General features: G+C 45.7%; 1 protein-coding gene and 1 long non-coding RNA gene across 4 annotated transcripts in view; both read right to left on the bottom strand.

The window, feature by feature from the left end:
- Tgfb2 (transforming growth factor beta 2) overlaps window positions 1-14,451 on the bottom strand; it is an 87,866-nt gene extending 73,415 nt beyond the window's left edge. The window contains exon 1 of one of the 3 annotated variants that reach the window (XM_028876730.2): window positions 12,725-14,451. In XM_028876730.2, the coding sequence (XP_028732563.1) occupies window positions 12,725-13,070 (346 nt within the window). In that variant the 5' untranslated portion in view covers window positions 13,071-14,451. The remainder of the gene's footprint in view (window positions 1-12,724) is intronic. The other 2 variants (XM_028876727.2, XM_028876728.2) reach the window with 2 other exon arrangements.
- On the bottom strand, window positions 3,306-4,866 carry LOC114698211. Its single transcript, XR_003735321.2, has 2 exons — window positions 4,803-4,866; window positions 3,306-4,763 (listed from the first exon to the last, which is right to left on the bottom strand). It is a non-coding gene; the product is annotated as an uncharacterized LOC114698211 (long non-coding RNA).
- Window positions 14,452-25,679: the final 11,228 nt, after the last annotated feature.

Below are 25,679 nucleotides of genomic sequence, written 5' to 3'. Positions count from 1 at the left end.
AGTGTTCACAGCATCGGCTTTCTTCTCTCCAACAGGACTTTTGCAGGAGAAGATGGGGATTAAAATCGGTTGATTTCCCCCTGAATTTACCCATGTTTCTGTATATATAAGACAAACATGTTGCCCCTACTTCCCCAAAAAAGATGCCAGATTTAAAAGACTGGTAGATAAAAGGCAATTGAGCGTCGCAGACCTTTCCGTTATCTGGTTTGTGTAGTGATGAAAGCCTTGCCTACATCCAAGTTTGGCATGAATGCAGTTCTTTCTAGTGCTTCGCATGGGTTTGGAATCCGTGTGCCTTCTGTTTGCGTGCTTGTATGGGTGTATCTTCTAGATACCAATGCCCTTCAGAACAGACTCAAACCTTCTTTTAACAAGACAAAGGCTTCATGGACTCCTCCACACAGATGCCTTACCCCTGTACTTTAAATAGACAGTAACAGCCCTTCCCACACCCCACACTGACCATCTCCAACATTCAGCCCTCTAACAAGCCCCCAGCGACACATGTTCACACATGTGTAGATTTCACTTTCAAGCCAGAACACTCTGGTTCTGAAATGGGGCTGCGCACGGCCGGTGTGGCAGGGAAGGGGAGGGCTAGTGATGACCCTTTAGCCGAACATGCCGCTGTCATCTTGCTACCATATGCTGCCTCCAGCCGACATCTGCGCCCATATGTTCCCCCCGGTACGCAACTGTGCTGTTTACTTTTAGAGTTTCTCCACAGTCTGATAGGGAGAGGGTATCCCTCACCCGGAGTATAAACTGTTTGTCACAAGATTAGCAAGTTTTCTCTTTCATATCTGACCTTCACAAAGTCGTGCTGAAAGTTATCCTAAATAAAAATCTTAAGGAACATAATCAGAGACGGGCAGCGACGTGGAGGGAGCGGCTTGCTCAACACTTGTTCCTCTGTGTGATGGCCCTGTGGGGGGAACCTAAGGCCTTTCCCTGGGAAACAGCACCTTCTTCAGGCCAGTACATGCCCTGATACAGAAGAGATACCATTCTGCCCATTGAATGCAGGTGGCCGACACTGCCCAAAGTCACCTAGACTTCAGGGACACAGGTGAGGACAGAGGAGGGAAGTGCTGCCCTTGAATCCTTAAGTATGCACCTTTGGTTTGCTTCTGTTCTACTATGAAGTTGAAATATTAATATCCTTCCTTGTTCCTGTTCTTTCTGCCCTGTTCTGTTTGCCTTTTGTTTGTGTTTGTGTTTTTAAGCAGGTTCACAGGAAAGGGATCTCTGGTGGAGGTCAGTACCCCAGACAGTAAGATCACAGACTGTGTGGGGCTATGCAGAGGACAATAGTGACTTCTCAGGCCACGGAAAGAAGTCCTCGCTATTTGAGCAGCCAACATTCAACTTATACACAATTGTATAAGCGGCGATATGGATGGACTTTGATTTTTTGAGGTGACTGAGGTTCTAGTTATCTGTGACACTTTGTGAGATAAGAAAGACAAAGCCAGACGTAGTCATGGTCTTAGAGATGAAACTGTTCAGAAGAATCTAGATACTCATAAATTGAGAAAGAGGAATTTGAATTATACAGACTATAAGATGGAGTAGTGTGTTTTGCATGGATACTTTACAAAGTAACTAAAGACTATGATGTAAATGATAAGTTCTGCGGGCTGATGGTAGGACGGGAAGCAATGAGACAAATCCCCCACTGACAAAGGGATACCTTTTCTTTTACCAGCTTTCCAGCTGGCTGCATAATCCTGAGGGACCCTGAGGTCTGGCAAAAGGTCTTTCCAGGGTCTCAGTGGCAAAGAGTTGGACTAGTAGTTTTCAAATTTGACTATGTCCAAGTGTCCCCTCTGGTGTTTGCTATGAATGCATATTTCCAAGCCTCTGTCTCTCCCCTCCTGGTTATCGCTCATGGTTGTAGAAAGGGTTCCAGAAACTTGTATCTGGACAAAGAGGTCAAGAGCTCCTAAAGCACATAGATTACAAACCATCTGGGAATACTGTGTGGACTCTGTTGAGTGTAATTAAAATGGTCTAAAACTCTCAGTTGGGGCCAAAGAGATAGATGGCTTGGTAGTTAAGAGCACTGGCTACTCTGGCAGAGGATCCCAGCTCAGTTTCCAGCACCTAGGTAATGGCTCAAAACTGTCTGTAACCTCTGTTGCAGGGGATCGTACATGTACTTCTGGCCTCCAAGGGCACTGCATGCACACGGTACACATATTTACATGCAGGCATGCTCATACACATAAAATAAACATATCTTTTTTAAAGTTTCAATAAACTTCATGTCAAATCAGCTCCTGAAAGATCCTCCCAAGCTCTCCATACAGACACCTGCAGTATCTCTCCTTCAATAAGAACAAATGCACAAGTGGGCGCTACCTTTTTCTGACAGTACTAAACTACAACTTTCAACTGATCTTAGAATGCACCTACAACTGTTACTGGGAAAGAGAATACTCGGGACTTGACTCCAGGACTTCTTTCCGTAATGGGGACACCTGCGAAATGAGAGCTGGCCCTATACACACGATTTCATTGCGGATCGTGATATTTTCTGACAGTGGGATTCTCCTGGACTATGTCCCCCTCCAAGATAGAGAGAGCAGTGCCCACCACTCCAGCCCACAGAAACAGAAAGCATGGGTGTCACAGGAAGAAAAGCGGCAGGTCAGGGTGCAGTTCCCTTAGGCCTGCCTAGAGACTTCAGCTGACACATGTAACAACCTAACAAGCCGATGGAGAGGTCTAAGAGCTGACACTGTTCCAATCAGCTAGGGTTGCTGATTTGAGGTGTCTCAGATACAAACAAGATGGTGACAGACAGGCAACCCTGGGGGGGTGGGTCACAGAAGACAGCTCTACCACGGTCCTTGCTGTGTGAGAGCCCAGTGAAGGCTGTAATCCAGCTTTTGTGCTGGCCCTCCACTTCCAGACCAGGCAGGAGTTGGGAAGCATGCCTTCCTCTGTCCCCATTCTCAACTTCCAGAGCTTCAGATGCCAAGGGATGAACCTGGATGTGGAAAGATACACTAACAGAGAGCCATCCCAGGGGACGGTTTCTTCAATAAATGCTCTTCCTCTGCAGAGAAATGGCCTTTATCTGGGTTGCTCTTTTCTTCTTCTGGACTAGGGTCAGAGAACACCGTCTACACTTTTCAGGACTTTCTGAGCTAGCTGTTCAATTACAGAACTTCGTTATAAATCAAGTAGGAGCAATTTCAGTGTGATCATGAAGATGTCAAAGCAGAATGAAAATGAGATTGAACTGGTGGATGAACTATGAATGGCCCTCTAAAAAAAGAATTTCCCCAAATGGAAAAATGACAAAGTCCTACCACATCTGGTGCAGACAGAATAATTGGTGATAAATTTGGTCTAAGAAGCACTGAAATTACCAACAATGAAACCAGTCCAAAGCTTGGAAATTAAATTGCATTTCCCAGAATATTCCCACTTACACTTTGGCAACAATAAATAGCCCTGTGCTGTTAAAATCCACCAAGAAAAACTACCCGATCGTTCTGATGGTGTTGCTTTCAGGTGGAATGATTGGAGAGCTCACCAGCCCTGTGGTCATGTCAGCCTGTTTCTTGGAGCCAAATGGAGCATTCTTGTTCACAAGAAGGAAGGAATAGGGGTTCTTATGGCAGCCTGAGGTTATGAATGGACGGTGATCTGGGAACTAGCTTGTTGGGACATATGTGGTGTTTGTCAGTGTGCTGTGGGCAAGATAGGGAAAGTCACATGAACAGAGCCAAGATTCAAGACAGGACATTTTTCTTGTTCTTTTTCTTTCATGAGACTGGAAAGATCCTGCAGAACTTCCTGAAACAAATATCACAAGAGAGCAGTTCTCACATAGTTACTCCATGACTGTGCCTTCAGATATGTGGAGTCTCCTCTTCAGGAACAACCTGCCTCCTAATTACCAGTGTGGAAAGAGCCAGGAAGGCCTGAGGCCACAGAGACACTCTCCCTGGGAACGGAGATGCACCGAGCAGGCTAGTGTGAAGGAAAACAGCTGCCTGCCAAGGGTTGGAAATGCATTCAAACTATTTTCAGGCGCTTTGGGCTTCACAACATCCACAGAGTATTTTCCATCTGCATTTGGTTTCTCAAATCATTGTGGCTGAAGAAAAATCTAAGCCAAACGTTTCTAACTTATCAGGCCTACCGAGTCCAAGTGCTGTTTGAGAGGATGCAGGGATGGTAGCAGTCCACAGGACAGGGTTTGTTCAGCTCCATGCAGCTGGCCCTCTTTCCAAACGACCTAAACCCAGTCAATTTCCTCTTGAATAGCAGTTTTCTGGCACCAGTGAAGTGGTGTTCCTAGGCTGCCCTAAGAAATCCAGGGTACAAATTCACGGAGGAAACATCCTACAGTACACTATTACCCAAGACCAGAAAGCTCAGAGTAGGTGCTCCTTGTATCATTGGTTTGGGTTCATTTCTCCTCCTCAGATCATTTGGGGTGACTTCTGTGAAGTCCCTTCTAGGCCTGTCTTCTAGCCTCCTCTTTGAGACTCCCATTCTCTGAGTTCCTTCACTGACTGCAGCCTTTGTACATGATAATTCAGGGCTAGGTCAGAGGTGCACCTACCCTGATTAACCATGCCTGTCTGACCCGGCTCAAAGCTCTCTCCAGATGTCTTGCTTCCTTCTCAATAGAGTTTCTCACTAGGGGAGCTGGGACAGGTCGCCACTATGAGGAGGTGAGACCTGGCCCTAAGGGCCAGAAGCAGTTGTGGTTGGTGTCCTGATCACACTTACTACACCTATGCTTTAGGTTGGTGTCCTGATCACACTTACTACACCCATGCTTTGTAACACTAGGACCAGCTGTTATTTTCTTCAGGCTTGCAAACTGAGAAACTGAGGCCCAGGCAGGTGAAGAAGCATGAACCCACACTACAAGGCCAGTAACAGCAAAGCTACACTTTGATGTCAGTGTCACAGTTCTGAAAGCCTGTACTGAGAAGGCCATGTTGTAAGTCAAGACAGGACCCCACTCTTACAGCCTCCCCTCCCTTCTTTTTTGGAGCAATCTTCTGTGTATCCTCTTATTTCTACTTATTGGATCTGGCTAGCTCTAAGGCTCAGACTCATTTTGCCTTCCCAAGTCAATTAATTCTCTGGAAGCATCATAAAATGTTTGGGAGGGGTTGCAGTACAGGTCACAAGCAAGGACTTGATAAATCATAATTTTACTATCAACCAAGCACACAGATAAAAAAACATGTTGAAGGAAAAAAAAAACCTCTAGTTTTGTGCAATCTTCAGAGATATATTTGCTTTTCTAAGAAAATATTCTGAACTTTCAAATGCAATTCTCCACAGAACAGAGTCATTCTTAAATGGATTGACCAGTGACATCAGGTCAAGATAAGCCACGCTAAGCTACTCAGAATGGCACATGCCTGTGACTCTAGCACTCAGAAGGCTGAAACAGTAAGATAAAGAGTTCAATGTTAGCCTGGATTGCATATCCCAAGGTCTGGCTTGCATATTAAGACTCCATATTTACCAAACAAACAAGAAAAGTAATGGTGTCTGTTTCTTGGGCTCTGGATTAGGGCTACTGTTATCGTCAGGGAGCAAACCCTTTCTGTATAGAATGTATCACTGATACACCGATAACTGTATCCAACTTCAGGGGATGACTTATGAAGATGAAATGAGGCCTGTGTAAATGTTTCAAGCCTGCCTGGCCCACAGAAGTGCCCAGTAAAGGTTCACTTTTGTCTTGTCCATATCAGTATAATTCTCTAAAAATGCAGAACCAGGAAAGGAATCTGTGCAGCCTCAGCTCAGAGACACTGAGCCCTCTATCCCCTGATGTTTAAGAACAGCCTTTATGTCCAGGTTTCCTGATGCAGGTCATTTTGGAAGTTCAGTCTTGCTCAAGAGGCACTGCTCACTCATTGAACATTTACTGAGCAAAGACAATGTGCTAGGTTCTGTAAGAACAGAGAGGAATCAGGGCAACTACAGAACCAACCAAGAAAAACAGTGAAAGGAGGCAGAAATAAGGAACAAACAGCAGGGTCAAGATCTTGGGGTACAGAAGAAGAGCCAATTACATGTATTCAGAAAAACCAAAGATGGTCTCTTATGGGGGAGCCATCTTCTTAAGTCTACAAGAATCTTCAAAAATAGTAAAAGACAGTTCACCCTGATGAAGAGACAAGATGCAGGGCCCAGAGACATGAAAATGTTTGGATAAAGGACAGAAGTAAAAGGTTCCCAGAATGTAGTGTTCAGGAAGAGACTTGGAAAGGGGGAGGGTTGAACAGGAAGAACGCAGAGCTGACCTCTGGTCTAGAATCCTAATTACTTAAGAGAGCTGAGGCCTAAAGGCCACCTGAGAAACAACCAGAGTGAACAAGGGAACTGGATCCCCTGGGTGAAACTTCTACGGAATGATGCAGGGGTGCCAAGACACCCCAAGACAGTGGAAGTGGTCCATGGGGCATCCTAACCACTCAAGCTCTAGAATTAACCGGAGTGATCTTCCCTTTCTGGTGGTGTATAAAGCAGTGGTGCATCTTAAAATCAATGGCAATTGCAACTCAATGAACCATGACTGGCATGAATGGCCTACTCAGCGCCAGAGGCTGCCCAGAGCCTCTTCACACATTCAACCTCTGCACTCCGTCCGCTGAAGCGGATGGCTCAGAGTAGAAACATGAAGGTCTGCCAAACCTCACAAACACAGGGGGGCACTAGGTAGGTATGGGCACAACAAAGGTTTGACCACCCTACAGAGGGATACCCATCACCTTGAAGGGCAAGGGGCAATTCGGATTGGGAGCCAGGGGTCAAAGAGGGCTGGATGTGGAGTCAAGGTCATCCAGCCAACACAAGAAGGAAGCGCAGTGGTGAGAGACTAAAGTCAGACACCCACCTCTGGCTATCAGGGGTTAGAAAAGGAACAACCACCTACCCAAGAAGGCAGCTTGAGGTTAGAACAAGACACAAATTTCTTCTAAACAAAAGGTGGAAGTAAACCTTTTGGCCTAAACAAGCCTGTCCCAGAATCCCTAACAGGTTATTAAATTTAAAATAAAATACCTAGAGAACAATGAATTCCTGGGTTCAATATTATCTCTGTTTAAAATATATTAAAGAGCAGGACACAAGCACACCAGATGCTTTTAAAAATGACAGCAGAAACATCTGTTTATCTCAGCCAAAGCCACATTTCGTCAGGCTGCTGGGAATCTGCAAAGTGGATTCCTTGCTGAGGCTGAAGGACAGACCGGAAATGCGAGGAGACAGCGGAAAGGGCTGATCCGGGCAGGCACCTGCTTGCCGCCCACCTCCCTTGGGAACTTGAGGAGGAGATGGCGGGAGCAATGGGAATAACACTGTGGGCCAGAAACCGGTCCTTGCACACTTCTCCCAGGCTCCTCCACCCTGCCTTCCCGAACCTTCTGAAACTGCAGCCTCAAGTGTGTCGTAATCTCTGGGCAAAGGCCCCGGAGTCACTGACCTCCTCGATTCTAACCCAGATTTGATGTGGGTTCAGCAGTGAGTCATTAGCCCTTTTTTTCACATCTCCGTTTCCTCTAGGAGAAGCGTTTGTCATTCTTTCATATCTTTACACGGAAGGTTACATCAGCATCTTTCCACCAAGGAGAAGAGAGCTTTCAAAACCTGCGTCTCCTCTCCTTGACCACGGGAGGCGCTGTGGAGACGCAGAGGTGTGGTTAAGTGGACCACACCTGCTCTTTCATCTTGGGGAACTCCCAGCCTTTAAAACATGGAAGTCTACTCAGAGGAGGCAGCAGCCTCCTTTGGCAACAAAAACTACCTACCTGTTTCAGCTATAAACCGTGTTTTAATATGAGGCTTCTCTTGCCTAGTCTGCAAAGTGAAAATGAAGGAAATCTTGCAGGAAGGCAATGCAGAGGAACTCAAGTGTAACCACAGTTAGGCATTAGAGGTAGTGCTGGCCACAATGCCATAAAAAGAGGGAATTAACGTCTGGTCTGTTGTGCACTTTAACAGTCGTTCTGGAAGTCAAGAAGTCCAAGCCAGTCTTTATTCTCCAACCCCCTACCCCACCCCTGCCACATATTCATACACAAACATACAGAGACTCTCTCAGGAGAGAAGGTAAAAATACATCTTACAGTAAAGCTACTACTGTGTTCTGCTAATATTCTCCTTCATTGGGCAGTTGGCCCAATAGACCAGCAGTCTGTATACAGAGAGACAGATTCATGAATTGAATGCTAAGTCACATTCCTCAAAACCATCATGTCGTTGCTATTCAGTCTACATCCCGCAATTTCACTTGGAAAATTACAGGGGTACCAGAAAAGGAGAATTGCTTAGTATTAAATGTTTAGCCTTCATGTGAAAGAATTACAAAGGAAACCTAACTGTGGTTTTCCAGGCCATATACTTCAATCCACCTAATTCTAAGAGCTGGAATAAGCCAACATGGCTATCAACTTCCTTTGCTTGCCCAGGTTGCAGATTCCACTCAAACTGGAAAATCCAGGATCATTCTTCTATTCTTTTTTTTTTTTTTTCTATGTGCTGCCTGGCATCTGAAATGATACTGACTAGCATTCCTAGTAAATGAGGGACCAACCCCGTTACTGAAGGTCAATGAATGGGAAGCTTGATTGTCTCTAATGTAGGAGCTCCAATATCACAATGATAAAGTATCATTGCCATACAAAATGGCCTAGCTCATATTCTATTATGATTATTCTCTACTTGATTATTTTATTTTAATATCTTTAGATCATAAAGATACTTTATTGTTGCCATTACTTTTAAAACAGTATTAGGAGCAGGATTCAGCAGCCCAAGCTCAACATCGGGGAACTGTGGCTTCCTACCATGGGCCATGTTGAAATTCGAGGCTGGATAATTCTCTGGTGTATGGAGAAGGTGGATAGGCTGCCTCTTCATTATGAGAGAATAGGAATATCCCTGGCTTCTATCTAATGAAGACCAGCAGCTCCCCCCCCCCTCAAGACTATGAAAACTATCCGGGCATTATCAGTTGTCACAGCAGGGGCAGGGAGAGGGAGGGGCAGGATACAACAGAGCCAGAGTCAGACCTACAACATATGCCTGCTTTGCTGTGAAGATAGCAGAGAGGAGAGCCAAGCTTGTGGTCAACTCCTACAGTCCCAGCACTAGGGAAGATGAGACCCAAGGGTCATGAGTTTGAGGATGGTCTAGACTATATGACAAGTTTAAGGCTAGCTTGAGCCATATCATGAGGCCCTTCTTAACAAAACAGGGTTTGGGATATAGCTCAGAGGTAGGGATTGCTTCCTTGCAAATGGAAAGCCTCAGACTTAAAACAAACAAACAAACAAAAATAGACAAAAAAAAAAAAAGAAAGAAAATTACTTCCTCTTACCCATCATGTCTCTACAGGTTTTAATATCAGTTTAGATTCTTCTTAGATGTAATAGAGTCACTTTTTTCAGAATTTCTGAAGCCTTGTATGGTGTTTTTTGAATATCTGCACCTTGAACTTCAAAGGGATAGTCAAAGTGTTCGACATCCACTAATTCCTGCTGGGCAAGCTATCAGTAAACTCCAGCACAACTCTGCTTTGCGTCTTAAACTAACAGTATGTGAAAAGATCAATATGAAGAAATTCAAAACTAATCAGATCCCTTCTTTAAATGTTGACATAGTATTATTTATACCCCCATAAATATATTCTTGGCTAAAATTCATACTAGGAGCTTGGCACCTGGCCAGTTCTATTAATATCTACTTTATTTATACAGCACACTTGGCCAAGGATAATATTTAAGACAAAGTATGCCTGAGGGCATATACAATATCTCTTATATTTTCACTTTTAAATCTCCACATTGCTAAAAATATTGAGTTTGAACTTCATAAAACGTCCCACCAAGGGCTATCAACCATCTGTAGTGATATACAGTCACTGAGTATAATTAGGGCGTATTTGTAATACTTGAGCTGAAGTCACTCCCCGAACACTAATAAGTTGGTGGGGGAAAAAAGAAAAGAAAAAAAAAAAGCGGTGATCTTTCCCATGCCTTCCTCTATGCACTAAGGGCCCTTCTTCAGAGTCACAGCAAGACATAACAGGCACACACTCTCCTTTCAGGCACCACAGCGACAGCCCTGTCCCACGTCAGGCAGAAAGTGCTGAAGAGGGAACGCTGGCACAAACATAAGCCAGCCCTGGTCACACGTCCAGGTTTCTTTGCTTTAAAAATACAATGGAATGATTTTCTTTCTTTTCTTTTTTCTTTCCCTTTCTTTCTTTCTTTTTTCTTTTCTGGAAGCTCTCACTATATTCCAGGACTTCCTAGTCCTGGAAAATCAGTTAACCTACTTTCTATAAAATTATCCACAGTCCCTGCACAGTTGTGTTGAATCTACTATTTATATGACATTCTACTTCTAAGCGTCTACACTTAACACAGGTTTTTTTTAAATCTATTTTTCATGTGAAAATATGATAGCATATGTGTGTATGTATATGTATATATATATATATACATATATACATATATATAGTGTGTGTGTGTGTGTGCATGCACAAGTATATAGTTTTTAGGTTTTCATTTATTTGAAGGCTCAGGGGTGGAATAGAGATGAGAAGCCACACATTAATCTTAGATGATACTCTCAAGTCCTCCTGATATCCCAGGGAATGTTTCTGATTTGTTCATGACCATGGTCCTGGGTTGTCCTGTTTTTGCTCACCTTCATCCATCAGACTGAAGTGCTCCCTTGGCTAGTTCCCTCCACACCTACACAGACTGGATCTTCTGTCTCTGCTCACCTTCATCCATCAAACTGAAGTGCTCCCTTGGCTCCCTCCATACCTACACAACGTGAGACTGGATCTTCTGTCTCTGCAAACAACCTGGCAGCTAATCTGAGCTTTTGCAACTGAACATGGAAGGAGGACTTGTTCGGCCCCCTATAACATACTTGTCTGTCAGCCCAAATATGGTAGAATCAACACACACACACACACACACACACACACACACACACACACACACACACACACAAGAGAAAGCTAACTGACTCAACCCTTCTCCCAGCCTCAGTGGTTCTGGGCTAATTACAATGAACTCTCTTCACTAGCCTGGCTATGGCTCCACCCCAGATAGAAAGCCTTACTTCCCAGGGAGAATAAACAGGGCAGAGTGTAAGTGTCGCCACTGTGGTGGTTAGGACCATAATTATAATAATAAAATCATCCTGCTGGGCAGGGTTCCCTGCATCTGTTACACCATGAAACAAGAGACACTACAAGGTAAGAAAAGTGACCAGAAAGAGTGTGGGTAGACACTCTGAGGACACCAAGTGCAAGACAAGGCAAGCTGACTAGCTACGGCTCGTCAAACTAAAAATAAATATTAGAAGAGAAAGCACCACCCTGCAATTCTAACTTCTGGGATAAAATTACCAAGATGGCTGCATTATCTATTTAGGCAAGACAGGGGGACTTCACAAAGGCAGCCAGCGAGGATATAGGGCATGAAAGGGGAGGAGAGAAAGGATCAGCCAATGAAAAGTTTACGACGAGGACTTGGAACAGGGATGCTGAAGTTTTTATTTTTTCTTTTAGTGTTTCTTCTGGTGTTTAACCCTCTCAGGTAATCACTCAATGCTGTTGCTGCTGCAGTCTCAATCGCTCTCTCTCCCCTGGTCTTCTCCTGTTTTAAAGAACTCTGAAATAAAACTACACTAACTGTACTTCTTCCCTTCCCCGCAAAGAGCTCCACAATAAATCACCGCTACTGTATGCCAGCTGTTTTAAGGATACTGCTCGCAGGGAAACAGGGTAAAAATATTTTTTTAGAAAAATGAGCTGTCTTTTCTAGATTCTATTTCAGAATAGAATGCACAGGAGTCCCCACTGCTTAAGAAGGTGCTGGAGCAGAGTTCAAGGTTGAAAAAGATACCGGAGAATCCCCTAAGAAAAATGACCTGTTCTCAGCCTAGTGAGGGCTAGCTAGAAAAACAGAACGGGAAGTGAAACCTACTTCAGCCCAGTTAGAACTGTATTTATCCTTTCTACTCTCCAAGTGAGGTCAGAAGGGGACTCGGCGACATGGTTTTTGCGAGGGGAGGGGTGTGAAGACACCTACAGAGAGCACTAGAAGATCGAGGATTGAAGGGGTTTTCAGTGTTGTGCCGTCGCCCCCCCCCCCTGCGCGCGTTTGGTGTTGGTGATGCTGACATTCTTAGGGCAGTGAGAAACAATAGCAAAGGCTTGGGGAGCCCCCAAATAGGTCAGCACGGAAAGGGGGTGCCTTTGGGAAGGCTAGCTTGAAGGCACTTTTTTTTAACTCTTTGTGTACTGGTTGGAGGACACCCCCACCCCCCACCCCGCGCCAACCCAGCAAAGAAAACAAGTCTATCGAGGTCCCCCTAGCCTAAGCGCTTTCCTTTTGACAGAAGGGAGCTGACTCCCTAGTTGGTGGACCAGGGAAGAGGGAGAAATCCAAACTTTTTTTTTTTTAAAGACTGAGGCGTTTGGGGGAAGGGAATTATAGAGAAAAAAAATAAAACCTGCAGATCTCCATCCCACGACTGGAAAGGAGGTGGAAGGAGCGAAGGACAGAATGGAAAGGGGGCGATCGGCACCTGGGAACCTGGAGAGGAAAGGGCGAACGCCTAGGGCTGCTGTGGGTCTGAGGAGCTCCGGGCCAACCTTAGACTTGGGGATGGAAAAGGCGAAAACCATGGAAACCGTACTTACTTTCGGAGGGGAAGTGGGACGGCATGTCGATTTTATAAACCTCCTTGGCGTAGTATTCTTCGTCGCTCCGCTCGCGCTCGCAGGCGGCTGCCCTCCGGCTTGCCTTTTCCTGCAGTAAGTCCCTGGTACTGTTGTATATGGAAATCACCTCCGGGGGGACCTCGTCCGGCTCAGGATAGTCTTCCGGGGGGCTGGTGAGCTTCAGCTTGCTCAGGATCTGCCCGCGGATGGCCTCGATCCTCTTGCGCATAAACTGGTCCATGTCGAGGGTGCTGCAGGTAGACAGGCTGAGCGCCACCGGGACCAGATGCAGGAGCAAAAAGGTTCTCAGCACACAGTAGTGCATGTTTTTAAAAGGTGGGAACGTTGCTGTTGTTGTTGTTTAAAGTAAGGAAAAAAAAACTATAAAAAGAAAACAGTAATTCTCAGAGCAAGTCAGGTAAAGGTTTTTTTGATTTTGTTTTTTTTTTTAATGCGAAACTTTTGCAAAGCAATCGAAAGTCAATGCCAGATAGAAAAACGTCCCTGGCTGTGATTCCTTGAAAAAAAAGAAAATGCAGCGCGTTCCCAACGTGGAGACAGTAATATGCGATGCTCAAGCGTGGGGAGGGGGTTCTCACTTTAAGGAGTAAGAAAGGTTTGTTTTCCCCCCAGGAAGGGAGGGAGTGAGTGGCTCTGAAGTAGAAATAAACTTAAAAGGAAGAAATGGAGTTCAGTGTGTCAGGCTCGGGTGCGGAGTGGCGGATCTGAACTCGGATCCTTCGCCCAAAAGGGAAGAGACGAGAAGGTCCGGGGACTGGCAGGAGGCGCGCAGGGCCGCGGAGAGCGCAGAGCGGCGGCCGGGGCTGCGCCGGGCTCTAACTGAGATGTTCAAAGACCGAGCGGCTCGGGCCTGCCTTCCACACGTGTGTGGATGAGTGTGCGTGTGGATGTGTGCGCGCGTGCGTGTGTGTGCGCGCGCCGAGGGCGAGCCTGGCGAGCCGCGGGGAGGCAGATGCGCCCCGGCGCGGCTCACTCAGGGACTCGGTGGGGTACTGTCCGCCCCAGAGATCCGCCAAGACCGGAGCAGGCAGCGACGATCCTGCTCCTGCGGCCGCGCTGTGGCCTACACCCGGCTGGGTCGCTCCACGTTGCAGCCGCCGCAGATGCCTGCAAAGGGGGTTAGGCTCCAGCTCCGTCCTGCAGATCCTCCTCCTCTTGCTCCAGGCGGCCACCGGGCGACAGAGATCGGCCACCTCCTTCACCCACTGCGGAACAACACCGCCTCCTGGGCGGGCGGGCTGCGGGGCGCCTCGGAGACCCGCACCCTTCCCCAGCCTCTCCTGCCTTCCAGCAAGCTTGCACTTTCTCGGTTAGGGAAAGAAGGTACTGGCGACCCTAAAATAGACCTCTGCTGATACCTACTCCTCTCTGCAGCCCGCTTGCTTCAGGACGGCTCCGTAAACCCTAGTGCTTCCACTCTTCATCCCTGTCGCCTGCCCTAGGGCTCAGCTCTCTGCTTGTTCTCTCACTCTCTCGCCCCGGCTCTCTGGCCCACAGCGTCGGCCGCTCTGCTCGAGCAAACCTTCTGCTGCCAGCAGATAACATCACGATCCTGCCCTGCCGGAGCAGAGATTTATAAATGCTCCCCAAACCACGTGTTTGCCTTCAACAAAGTGACGCGCTAGGATTACAGTCAGAAGTCCTCTGTTACTAAGACCACGAGCTCCCGACCGTTGAGGGGGTGTGGAGAAGGGGACGGCCCGTGGGGGGAGGGCCACTGGCAAGAGCCACTTGCAGCCTCCCTGTCGGATCGGTGAGGGCTGTCCGTGGAGGGGCAGGCAGCTCGGCATCTCGTTTCGACATGGAGGGGCTCATTCATTCGCAGCCTTCCTGGGTTTTATGAGTCTGTTTACAACCAAGCCTTCTGTTGTCTGTGAACTAGCAGAAAACCGGCCCACCTTTCCTCCCCATTAAGGAAGCGTTGCCTTCTTCTTTCTATGGCTTTCTCCTTTCATCCCAGACAGGGACTATCCACCCTCTCCATTCTGTCCACAGCATACATCGAGGAGACCCGGATTTTAAATGTTTGATGACTACTGTTACATAGTACTCACAGCCTGACATTTTCTACACCGACCTGTCCAAATTAGATGGACACCAGAATCATTCTTGCCACTGTCCCTTTTCCTTTTCTCCCTTAGTCAAAGTCAACATTTCAGTTTTAGCAATGACTCGGTGGCCACACTGACTAGACAGATAATTTAAACTGGAAACTGTTGAGTATTCCCCCAAAGTCAAGATCTCTATATTATTTCCTGGTTCAGTCATTTCCTAGTTCAAAAAAGAACCAAGCCTTTGGGGATACATGCAGTAGATGTGTGTGGGAGGGACTTACATTATTAATAGAGGGAGCTGGGTAAATAGTAATGAGAGCTGGCATACATTCCATACGGCAATGAAGAGTATTGTTTATATTTCACAGACAAGGAGGCAGAGGCCGTAGGAAGTGAAGCCCGTTGTTCTAGAGAACAGGAAGTGGTGGGCCTGGACTTTGCAGGGAAGGTCCGCTGCCTGAGTTCTCTATCACTGCCATCCTAAGAAACACCAGTTCCAGAACATCTGACAAGCAGGGATTCTGAGGTCAAGTCAGCGTGGGTGGTGCAGAATAGTCTACTGCCCTCCTACAGAACCAAGATTCCCACTGTCACGGTCTATGTTCTAAGAATCCTGCAGCAAACTTCCTCCTTTACCACCTCCCCACCCACCTTGAACACAAAATTCCTCCACTCCACTGACCCTGTAAAACCCTGGAGAGAATGAATTGTTCCAACACGCACCTAGACGATGCTGGAAAGTATATGAAACCGCCATCATCGGCAGGCTTCTGGTCAGCTTCAGATGGAAACAGCTCTCCCAAGCAGAATCGACCAAGAGCTAGTGTGAGTCCATCTTAATCCAGCTGCACACAAAGACATGGAGTGGGAGCTAGATCTACCGAGGGCCAAGGTCACTTTGGAACACTGCGGCTTGTTGGGGGGTGCTGCCATGATAATCTGTTCAGCACCTAGGTAGGGCTTCCCTCGAGGCCAGGGAGCATCTCACCTGGTGCTTACGGAGACTGACCTGGGGAACAGGCACAGGTGCATCTTAGGATGAGTGGATGCAGAGAAGGACATGGGCAGAGCGGCCACAAGCCCGGTATTCACATGTACTCCATTCATGCAGACAAGCACCCCTCCAACATCAGTACCCACACTCTCGTCCAAGGTAGTTGGTTGAGCGCTTACAGCTCTATACCCCTTAGGCCTGAGACTGGACCTCTTCCTAAGAGGCTCCTTTAGTTTCTCCCAAAGCCCAGGAGGTGACAGACACCTTCTGGGATGGGCAAGCCCAGTGATCCAAGTCAGCAGGAGGAAAGGAACCCTTTCTGCCTGGCAGGAGAGCGGTTCTCAAGTGCTGTGCTCGTTACCACAGATGAATCCGTCTTTAGCAGCTGAGGCCTTTGCACCCCATAGTCAGGAAACAAAGCCACCACACCTACTCGGGGCTCCATGGGGTGTCTGGTAGAAGAGCACATGATGTGTACAGCATCTTGACCTCAGTGCTCAGAAGGACCACTCCAAGAGTTCAGATTCCTGTCACAGTGGCCTGTGGACCTATCAGAAGTATTCAGAGGCTCTGTTCATGTCATGGCCTGTGGGACTGGGAATATATGCAGAAGACTGTAAGGAGGAGTCATCGTACAAGGCATAGGAAGTGTTTCTAACAAAGTTGGAGCCGAGTGTGTCTGCTCAGTAAGCCTAACTGCCTTTATCTTATTCTTTCTCTGTTGCATTTAGGGGCCACTGCCAGGCATGTCTATGTCTGGTCTCCTTTCTTCATCAAGAAGAACCAAAATGGGTCAGGGGAGGAGTTACATGAATCTGCTTCACAGACACACGTGCCTTATTTAAAACTTACGGTACTTTGCCCCCCTGTAATTGCAGAATGAACAGCTAAAAGCACACTTTTGATGAAATACAATACGAACTTGCTACCAAAGTTTGGTTAGGCATTCAGCATCATTAAGGTCTCTTAACACCCTGAAATGAAAGGTTTGGTTCCTAGGCCAGCGAGGTTGAGGGTGAGGAAGCAGCTGTGTCCAATTGCAGCCCTGAGTGCGCATTAATAGGTCTGTTATTCACTTCAGTGGTGTGGAGTGCATGCAAAACAATACTACGTGTGCCTGTCCTGGGGTCTGTCCCTCATGTCACAGCAACCATCTGACCTGGCATCTCCGGCCTCTCATCAAAAAAAAAAAAAAAAAATATTTATAACAATTCCAAAAGCTTTCTCAATACCCCCTAGCATTAGAATACAAAAACAGGAAGTGGGGGAAATATACAAAGTGGCAAAACATTTTTTTCAATCATCAAATTGTGACAATAAGTGCAAGAATAATCCTTTTCCATTCTTCCTTGTAAGTTACATCTTTACAGTTATTTGTGTGTGTACGCCTGCCATGGCGCACCTGTGGAGGTCAATGGATAACTCTCCCACGGTGTTCTCTTCCTTCTACCGCGTGGGTTCTGGGAATGGAACTCAGGTCACCATGCCTTTACCCTTGGAGCCATTTTTCCGCTCTGTGAGTTCATCTCTGATTCCATGACTGAAAAACAATGCTCGGGCCACATCTTTTTTCCCTCGGGTTCCTCGGTGTACATTTTAATAAACAGGTTTAACTGTGGACTAAGAAGTTCGCTCTAGAAAAATGAAATAATAAAAGGGGCCAAGGAGGCTCCCTCAGTAAAGTCCTTGCGAGCATGAGGACCTTGGGGTGATCCCCAGTATCTACAGAAAAGCTGGATGTACGCGTGCAGCCCCAGGGCTGGGGAGACCAGACAGGAGGCTCCCTGGGGTGTGCTGGCCAGCTGATGGCATCAGTGATCTTCAGGCTCAGTGAGAGGCCCCAGCTTACAAAATAAGACAGAGGGTGGGGGAGGAATGATAGAGGAAGACACCTGACACCAGCCTCTGGCCTACACACACACACACACACACACACACACACACACACACACACACACACAGAATAACAATAGTCTATCACTATTTTATCTGGCAACTGTAGATTGATCTCAGTAAGAAGTGATGAGACAATGTCAGGGAACATGAAGAGAAGGCCTCAAAGAGACCTGTGGCTGAAGGGGAAATGGCAAAGTTGAAGAGGTGAAAACAGGGAAAGGTGGAGCCCAGGCAGCCTGCAGGAACTCACCAGTATGGGCTGACAATGCTCTCGTGGCCCAGCCACTCACATCTACCAGCTTGGAGACAGTTCCGTCGAGAGCGCGGGTACCTAGCAGCTCGGGCTGCCAACCCTCTCCGGGTTTCTCAGTGACGCCTCTGCTTTCTTGGCTCTGGTGAAATCCGCCCACTAAGATGGCATTAACCAGTGGCATAAGCACCCAATGCCAGTGCTGGGGTGCAGAGCCAGCAGCAGAATCCTCTCTCCTGCTTCTGTCCTCTACTGCCTGTGTGGTCCATAGAGACACCAGACGGAGCCAGGGCACTGGGGAAGACGAGCAAAGTATTTGGGCCAAATAGAAATTCAAATGAAAGAAGAGAAGGCACCTGACAGAGGGAATCGAGTTAGGGTTCTCCTCAGTGAGTCTGACAGAACACAAATGGAAATGTTCTTGTGTGTGTGTGTGTGTGTGTGTGTGTGTGTGTGTGTGTGTGTGTGATCATCTGTATACTGGGTGTGGAGGTCAGAGGACAACCTCTGGTGTCATCCCTTAGGCTCCATCCACCCTTTGGTGAGACAGGGTATGTGACTGGCCTTGAATTCACTGAGGAGGCTTGGCTGACTGGCCAGTGAGCCCCAGGGGCCCGCCTGCCTCCACATCCCCAGCAATGAAATTATAAGCACATCTACTATGAAGGGCTTTTTTTAAAATGTGGGCTTGGGGGATCAAACTCAGGTCCTCTTGCTTCCAAGGGAAGGATTTGACTGAGCCAAATGGAAGTACTTTTAAGATGTATAAGTTGTAGGTGAATTTATCATCGTTCACCTCAGGGGGCTTCAGTCTGTGTGAAATTCCAAAATATGTACAATTCTACTAGCAACATCAAAACTATATTTCAAGCAACTTGGCCTTTCTCCTGCCTCCCTCTGCAATTTAAAAACACAAAAATAAAGCAGAAAACATAGGACAGCAGTAATTGTATAAAAAGAAAGCCTCTTTGTGGTTTTTATGACTGATGGAAAAACTGGTAAATAAGTGTTTTAAGAAGTAAAAGTATATGTTAATAAGTATTTGTGAAAGCCCAGCTAGATAGATGGCTTTGAAAGCCCTGACCACAACTCTCTGGTGACTGCTTCAACTCTCTGGAAAGAAAGTTCGAGAACTTGCAGACTTAATGAAAGTTCCTTCCTATTAATGAAATTAACCACATATTTAGTCACACAGAAGGCCTGTGAGGATGAAGCCCTTCTCAAACATTCATATGTAAGAAAGGCTCCGGCTTTCCCCTTTTCCGGTTACGGGGGCCATGTGACACTCCATGTCCCCAGGCCTTTCCTTTCAATAAGCAGTGGATTCTCAACATCATTTCACCATTCCATTTTGAAAATACTCACTCTACAATTTTGGCAATTCATATAAAACTACACCATCGCTAAAGTGAAGTCTCCAAGAAGCGTGGGGTTGCAGGCAAGCCAATCTCCTCCTGTTAATAAAGATGAGGAGGCTGGCAAAATGCTTCCGTGGACAAAGGTGTGGGCCCTAGAAGCCGGAACTCATGCAAAGGTGGGAAGAACAGGCTACAAAGTTGCCCAAGTTGTCCCCAGACCTTCACACACAATGGCATGCACAGACACCACGCCCCCCACCCCCCCACCCCCCACCCCCGCTGCCACTAATAAGAGGAGAAAGACGGGTATTAACAGGCATTTTTATGTATTCAGTGTATTCATAAAAACACTTTAGAACATGAACAACAGAGAACCTTAGAAGTGAGAAACCAGTGCTGCCCCTTGCCATTCAGTGCCAATACTGAAAACAAGAAGTTCAGCAGTGGGGCTGCCCGGCTGACTCAATCGGTAACACGTGTGTGCCACCGAATCTAGCAACCTGAGTTCAATCCCCAGGGCCCACGCAGTGCAAGGAAAGAACCAGCTCCCATGAGTTGTTCTCTGCCCTCCACATGCTCAATAATAAACTATAACCTAGAAATATTTTAAGTTCCATGGTTTGCATAATACTAATTTTTCATGCTGACCTTTCCTGTTTAATAAAAGCGGTTGCTCCCACAAACCAGGGACTCTTGGAAAGATAACGTCATGTACCGGAAAGAGTTGTATCTGAAATGTTTTGTGATCAATATTTCTACAACTTATGGTTTTCTGAGTCTGGTCTATATGTCTTTTTAAAAACAAAGGCATCTTTACAGTTCCTAAAAAAATGGCAAGCTATCCATCAACTAAAGAAAGAAATCAAAAACAGTGTGTCATGGTGACCCAAGTCTCAGTGACTCGGAAAGGACCTTACAGATGACCAGGTTTATTTGCTCCTTAGAGACGTCTGTCTTAGGATTTCATGTTGAGCAGGACCATTAGTGAACACACTGTTCTAGGGTCAGTATGGCTATCTGACCAGCTGTAACAATTTAATCAATGCCAGTTACTTTTTATGTAGAAAGCAAGTACTCAATTTGTGGGGGAGAGAAATTCCATCAGAGGATTCAATGGCAGCAGAAACTCTGCCACCTGGCGGACAGTAGTGGTATTTTACAACTTCCAATTTCCAGAAACCCAGCATGTTCTCAATCTACTGAATATTTTCCTCACCGTTACTACATCGCCTGATATGAAATCATATTACTTGTCTAGTATGAATCCCTTTTAAAAACTAGCACACTTAACACTTTCAATTCAAGGATATTTTTCTATTACTGCACATAAAATAAAACTTACAGTTTTTAAAGTGTAACATTTTAGAAAACATCCTTGGGTCAGGAGCTGGGGATGTCGCTCAGTTGGTAGAAAGCTTGCTTAGCATTTGGGAAACCCTAGGTTTGATGTCTCGTGGGGGATAAAAAGGTTGTGCTGGTGCACATGGGTCATCCCAGCACTCAGGAGACAGAAGCAGGAGGACCAAAAGTTCAAGACCATCCTCATGTTGAGGCTAGCCTGAACTACATGAAACCTTGCTTCAAATAAACAAAAAATCCTTGGTCAACAACAATGGGACATCTGCAACTATGCTTGAGTCAGCTGTTATGTCCTAGATGCTAACATCCTCAGCTAAAATCTTTATAAGGCATAACAAGAACTCCGGCCACTGTGTTAAGCAAAGGCCAACAGTCCAAGGCAATCCACTGCACCTCAGTACTAAGACCATGGGGATCAGACAGCACCCAGATAACGAAAATATAAACTTTTAATTATCAGACATGCTCAGGAGGACCTGTAATGGCTTCTCCAGCAACACACTGTGCAACAAACTGACCTCAGTGATCAAAACACACCCTGTGGGTGACAGAACTCAAAGATGCCATTGCCAGGAAGAATGGCATCTCTTGTTACTTAGTGTCTGAGTCTGTCTCACACTGTCTCACATGCTCATGTCACACTTAAGACCACTAAACATGCTCTGTTCTCTAGAATCTAATTTGCTCTAATACATTAGTAGCTACTAACACAGTAGGCATCCTTTACCCACAGGGGACAGTTAAGGACGCCTGAAGGGCTGTCTTGGAACTGGAAAGTAGCAGGCCCTGTTTATACTATCTTTATTCCTCTATATACTTACCTATGGTTACTGTGTATAATTAGGTTCAGCATATAATTAAAAATAATTACTAAAAATATACTGCAATAAAATAAATGCACACTCTAAAAGTAGTCCACCATACTACACATCTTTTTGCAACCTCCATCATTTTCCTAAGTCAACAACTTCACTTTTTCATTTAAAGGAAGCCTTTTTACAGCTGCCCTTTGACACAAACTGCCAGCACCCACTGCTGTATTTGCCACTGTTAGGGTTATTTAAAGACAAGTACTGCAATATAATGACCAACATGGCTACTCCTGGGTTGGTAGAATATACCAAGTAGACACAGTGGACAAAAGGTTAATTCATTCTCAGGCAGGATAATTAACATTCTCTCACACTGCTCAGAATAGCACACAGCTTAGAGCACATGGATTACTCCTGAAATTTTCCTTTCAGTATTTTTGAAACATGGTTGTCATGGGTAGCTGAAATTGCAGAGAGCATAATCACATTGAAGAGGACTACAATAGACCAAGAACACAGGTACCCACTTAAAAATCAGCTTTTACTCATCATGAAGCACAGGGAAGCAGGAAGAGAGGAGAGTCAGACTTCCATGGTCCATGTTCCCCTGGGAAAACTGGTCAACCTGCTAAGGTGAATTCTCCTTGCCTTTTCTCACTAAGGAAGAGACAAAGACTTTTTGGTATTTCATCAAATATTAGTATTCCTCAACATAAGGCTTGTCTTCTCAGACTCTAAAAAATCAGTCTTACAAAAGATCTTACTATATTTATATACCTCTACTACATTTGACATTTAAATTTTCACCTGTACTATCCATGACCACATTTTCCGTGACATCATTGGCATGTTTTCATGTTTTCAGTGATCATTCTGAATGGGAGATGTATGGAATTTCCAGGTAATGTTAACATCCTCAAATCACCGAACTTGTATGTGGTTTTTGATGTATTAAAAACAATTCTAAAACAGAGCATTTCCTGTAAGTGGGACCTTGACCTGAAAGGGATTTCCCAGGAGAATCAGCAGACTGCTGAATAACTGATGCCGATGCTGGCATCTCTGAAAAGGTCCTCTGCCCATATGTCACGTCCTGTAAAGTCAGGCACTTGTGGGTCACGGTGTGCTGTGCAGCCTGGCTGCTCCTCGCACCGCTGCCCTCGTGGAGGATAACAACACATTGACCCTGGACCTGAGCCTTGGTTACACACTCAGAGAACCCAGTGCTATTGTACAAAGACAAATATTATTGTGTGGATGTTATGCTTCCACTACCCAGTATTTGGGGATAACTGCTGTGTCTGGGCGCCGACCTGCTGTTTTCAGAGCTGATGTCAACTCACTGTTTATGTCCTTTCCATGGCGGGGCATGCTTTTTTGCCTAAGACTGGTCTGGTTCTACAAAGGCAAAGAGGCAACTGTCTAGTAGCCTGGTCAACAGCTGCAAGGCCACCCACGCACACACAGGGACACAGCTCTCAGCTGTCTCTCTACTACGAGCCCAGTCAGTGCTGACCCCATACAAATTTGGTGTTCCCACTTTGATGTTTATGAACTGATTGCATTAAAAATGCAGTATAATGATTCCAGGGTTAGAAAAACTGTTATTATACAAAATGTGGTTAACACCTCATCATTTAAACCGGCTGGGCTAATAACACCCACTGTGTTGTTTTCTATTTCCCCTCAAGTCTTAACGTTTGCTCTGGCAGCAGGTCCACAGGTCCAATGTGCACTGGGACAGGAAGGAACTCTCAGATGGCTAAAGGCATTTCCGGAGGAAGCTCCTAAGGAGGGACCCAGACCCAGATGGAACTCAAATGGTGGCCAACAACGTTAGGGCTGGGAAGTTCCTCAGTGGTGTACCATAACCTACTCATGCAGTATATGGTGACAAGACACGAAGTGCAATGTATTCATTCTAAAACCTTACTCATGCTAAAACCCAAACTATTTGTTATTAACAGTGACCTAACACTTAAGGACAACAGCGGTCCATACCCTTTAATTATATAAGTGTGTATAACATACATACATTTCAAAATATGTCCCCCAAACTGGACAGCTCAATTACTACTAAAATAGTACGTGTGTGTGTGTGTGTGTGTGTGTGTGTGTGTGTGTGTGTGTGTATAAAATGTAAAATTAAAAACATTTCTTCTGTTATTTCTCCCACAGTTAAAATGGTCACCAGCCAGTGGCTACCGCAGCGCAGAGGGCAGGCATACACTATCACCAGAGGGCAAGGAGGGCACTGGCTTAGGAAAACCAGGTGCTATGCTCATTCTGCTCAGATAGAGCTGCTGAAATCAGTCTTTCAGTATGTATTCCTGCTATGATGAGGTGAAAGAGAGTACCTCAGGTAACAACACACAAGAGGTCCACCCCACACCTACATAAAAAGCCATCAATGCTAACTCCCCAAGTTATGCTCAGTAAACTAGATGAAAAATTCTGAGGCCCTCCTTCTAAGCTGGAATATACATACTGGCTAACAGGATCAAGGATTATTTACGAACAGCTAGAATTTATTTTGCGTCTATGGAATTGTGACTCAGCCTTGCATTCAAACATGTCACCATTCTAAATGCCTCACTGCTCACTGATGGTGCCGCTCCAGGAGGATATGATTAACAGGGCTTCAGAAAGGCCACCAGTCCAGCTCCGCTGCAGCCATCAGTGAGATCCGTCTGCCCTGTTGGCCAAACTTCAGACTCCCGTTTGCTTCACAAAGGAATAAGTGAGCTGTCTGTAGGCATGGAGTAGTTCTCTCTTGTTTCCAAAATTAGTTTTTTTCTGCAGCTCACCTCAAATAGTCTGTTCTCATAATATGAGTAGGGCTGAAAATCCTCTGCATCTAGGACACCCAAGAAGTGACGAGAATCGATCATCTTCATCACAATGATGACTGTGGGGAACGGACAGGGTCATCCTCTGTCAGATGGAAACCAAAGCTAACACACACCAAGAAACCAGAACCACAGCTTTGTACAAGCTTCCTCCTCTAAGGCCCTTAGTAATATAAAACTTCAATTCCACTCTAGTAGCTTTCTAAAAAAGTTGTTGGGGTAGTGCTGTCCAATCAATGCTAGCAAGATGTGTGAATTCACTTTCAAATTCTATTGGCTATACGGCAGTAAATGTCAGGAGCTGAAGTGTCTAAGTTAAATCCTGGGGGCTGGAGCAATGGCCCAGCAGTTAAGGCACAGTTAAGGACTTAGGTCCACTTGCAGAAGACCTGGGCTTGGTTACCAGTACCCACATCTTGGTTCACAACTAATGGGATCCAACACTTTCTTCTAGCCTCTGAAGACATCAGGCACACACATGATACATGAACATACATGCAGGCAAAATACCCACAGGCAAAAAAATAAGTTAATTAAAAAAAAAACTGTATCACTGTTGACTAGTCGCCATGCTTCCTAAGAAACATCAGTGTTGCCTGCTATGGTGGGATGCATCTGGAGTCCTAGCTACTGAAGAGGCTGAAGCAAGAGAACCCCCTGAGCCCAGGAGGGGAATCTTTAAGTCCTTGTTTAAAAGTGAAATTCACATGGTGCACACACACACACACTGAAACACCAAGCACATTTCATGGCACTCCAGTCATGAAAAGGTCCTTCCCATCTCACTCATGACTTTTTTTTTTTTAACACTTTATATAATGCAAATAACCAAAAACTATATAAGGAAAAAACGGCTGCCCAAAGCCTGCAATGGGCCAACTTATTTATCCGCTCTCCTATTTTTTTTTTATAGAAATGTTCACATTCCTTCAAGATTCCACTTGAGGCATTTTCTCAGACCTTACAATTCCTCAGCTCTCTGCAGCATAGCACATTTTCTGCATGTTTGCTGTCTCCAGCCACACTTCAGGCTCGAGCCATGCAGCGATTACATTTCCTTTTGCCTTTGTTAGATATCTGTAAATTGCTTTGCATTCCTGTAGCCTAAGACACCGCCCCCCCCCCCACACACACAGACAGCAGGATTAGTGTGGTTGATGGTCACGAGATAGTCTTACGTATAAAACACGTTTATCAAAAAGCCCTTACAGCATTCCAAATATCTAAACACCCTTTGCTCATCTTTTTTACTGAATCGGTCTGTACAGGAATCAATGTTTTGATAATTTATTTTGATGTGACTTGGTGTCTTGCCTGCACGTGTGACTGTGTGATGGTGGT

The sequence above is a fragment of the Peromyscus leucopus genome, chromosome 15, assembly GCF_004664715.2.
Source record: "Peromyscus leucopus breed LL Stock chromosome 15, UCI_PerLeu_2.1, whole genome shotgun sequence".
Classification (NCBI taxonomy): Eukaryota; Metazoa; Chordata; class Mammalia; order Rodentia; family Cricetidae; genus Peromyscus; species Peromyscus leucopus.
This window is presented reverse-complemented; position numbering and strand designations above follow the sequence as displayed.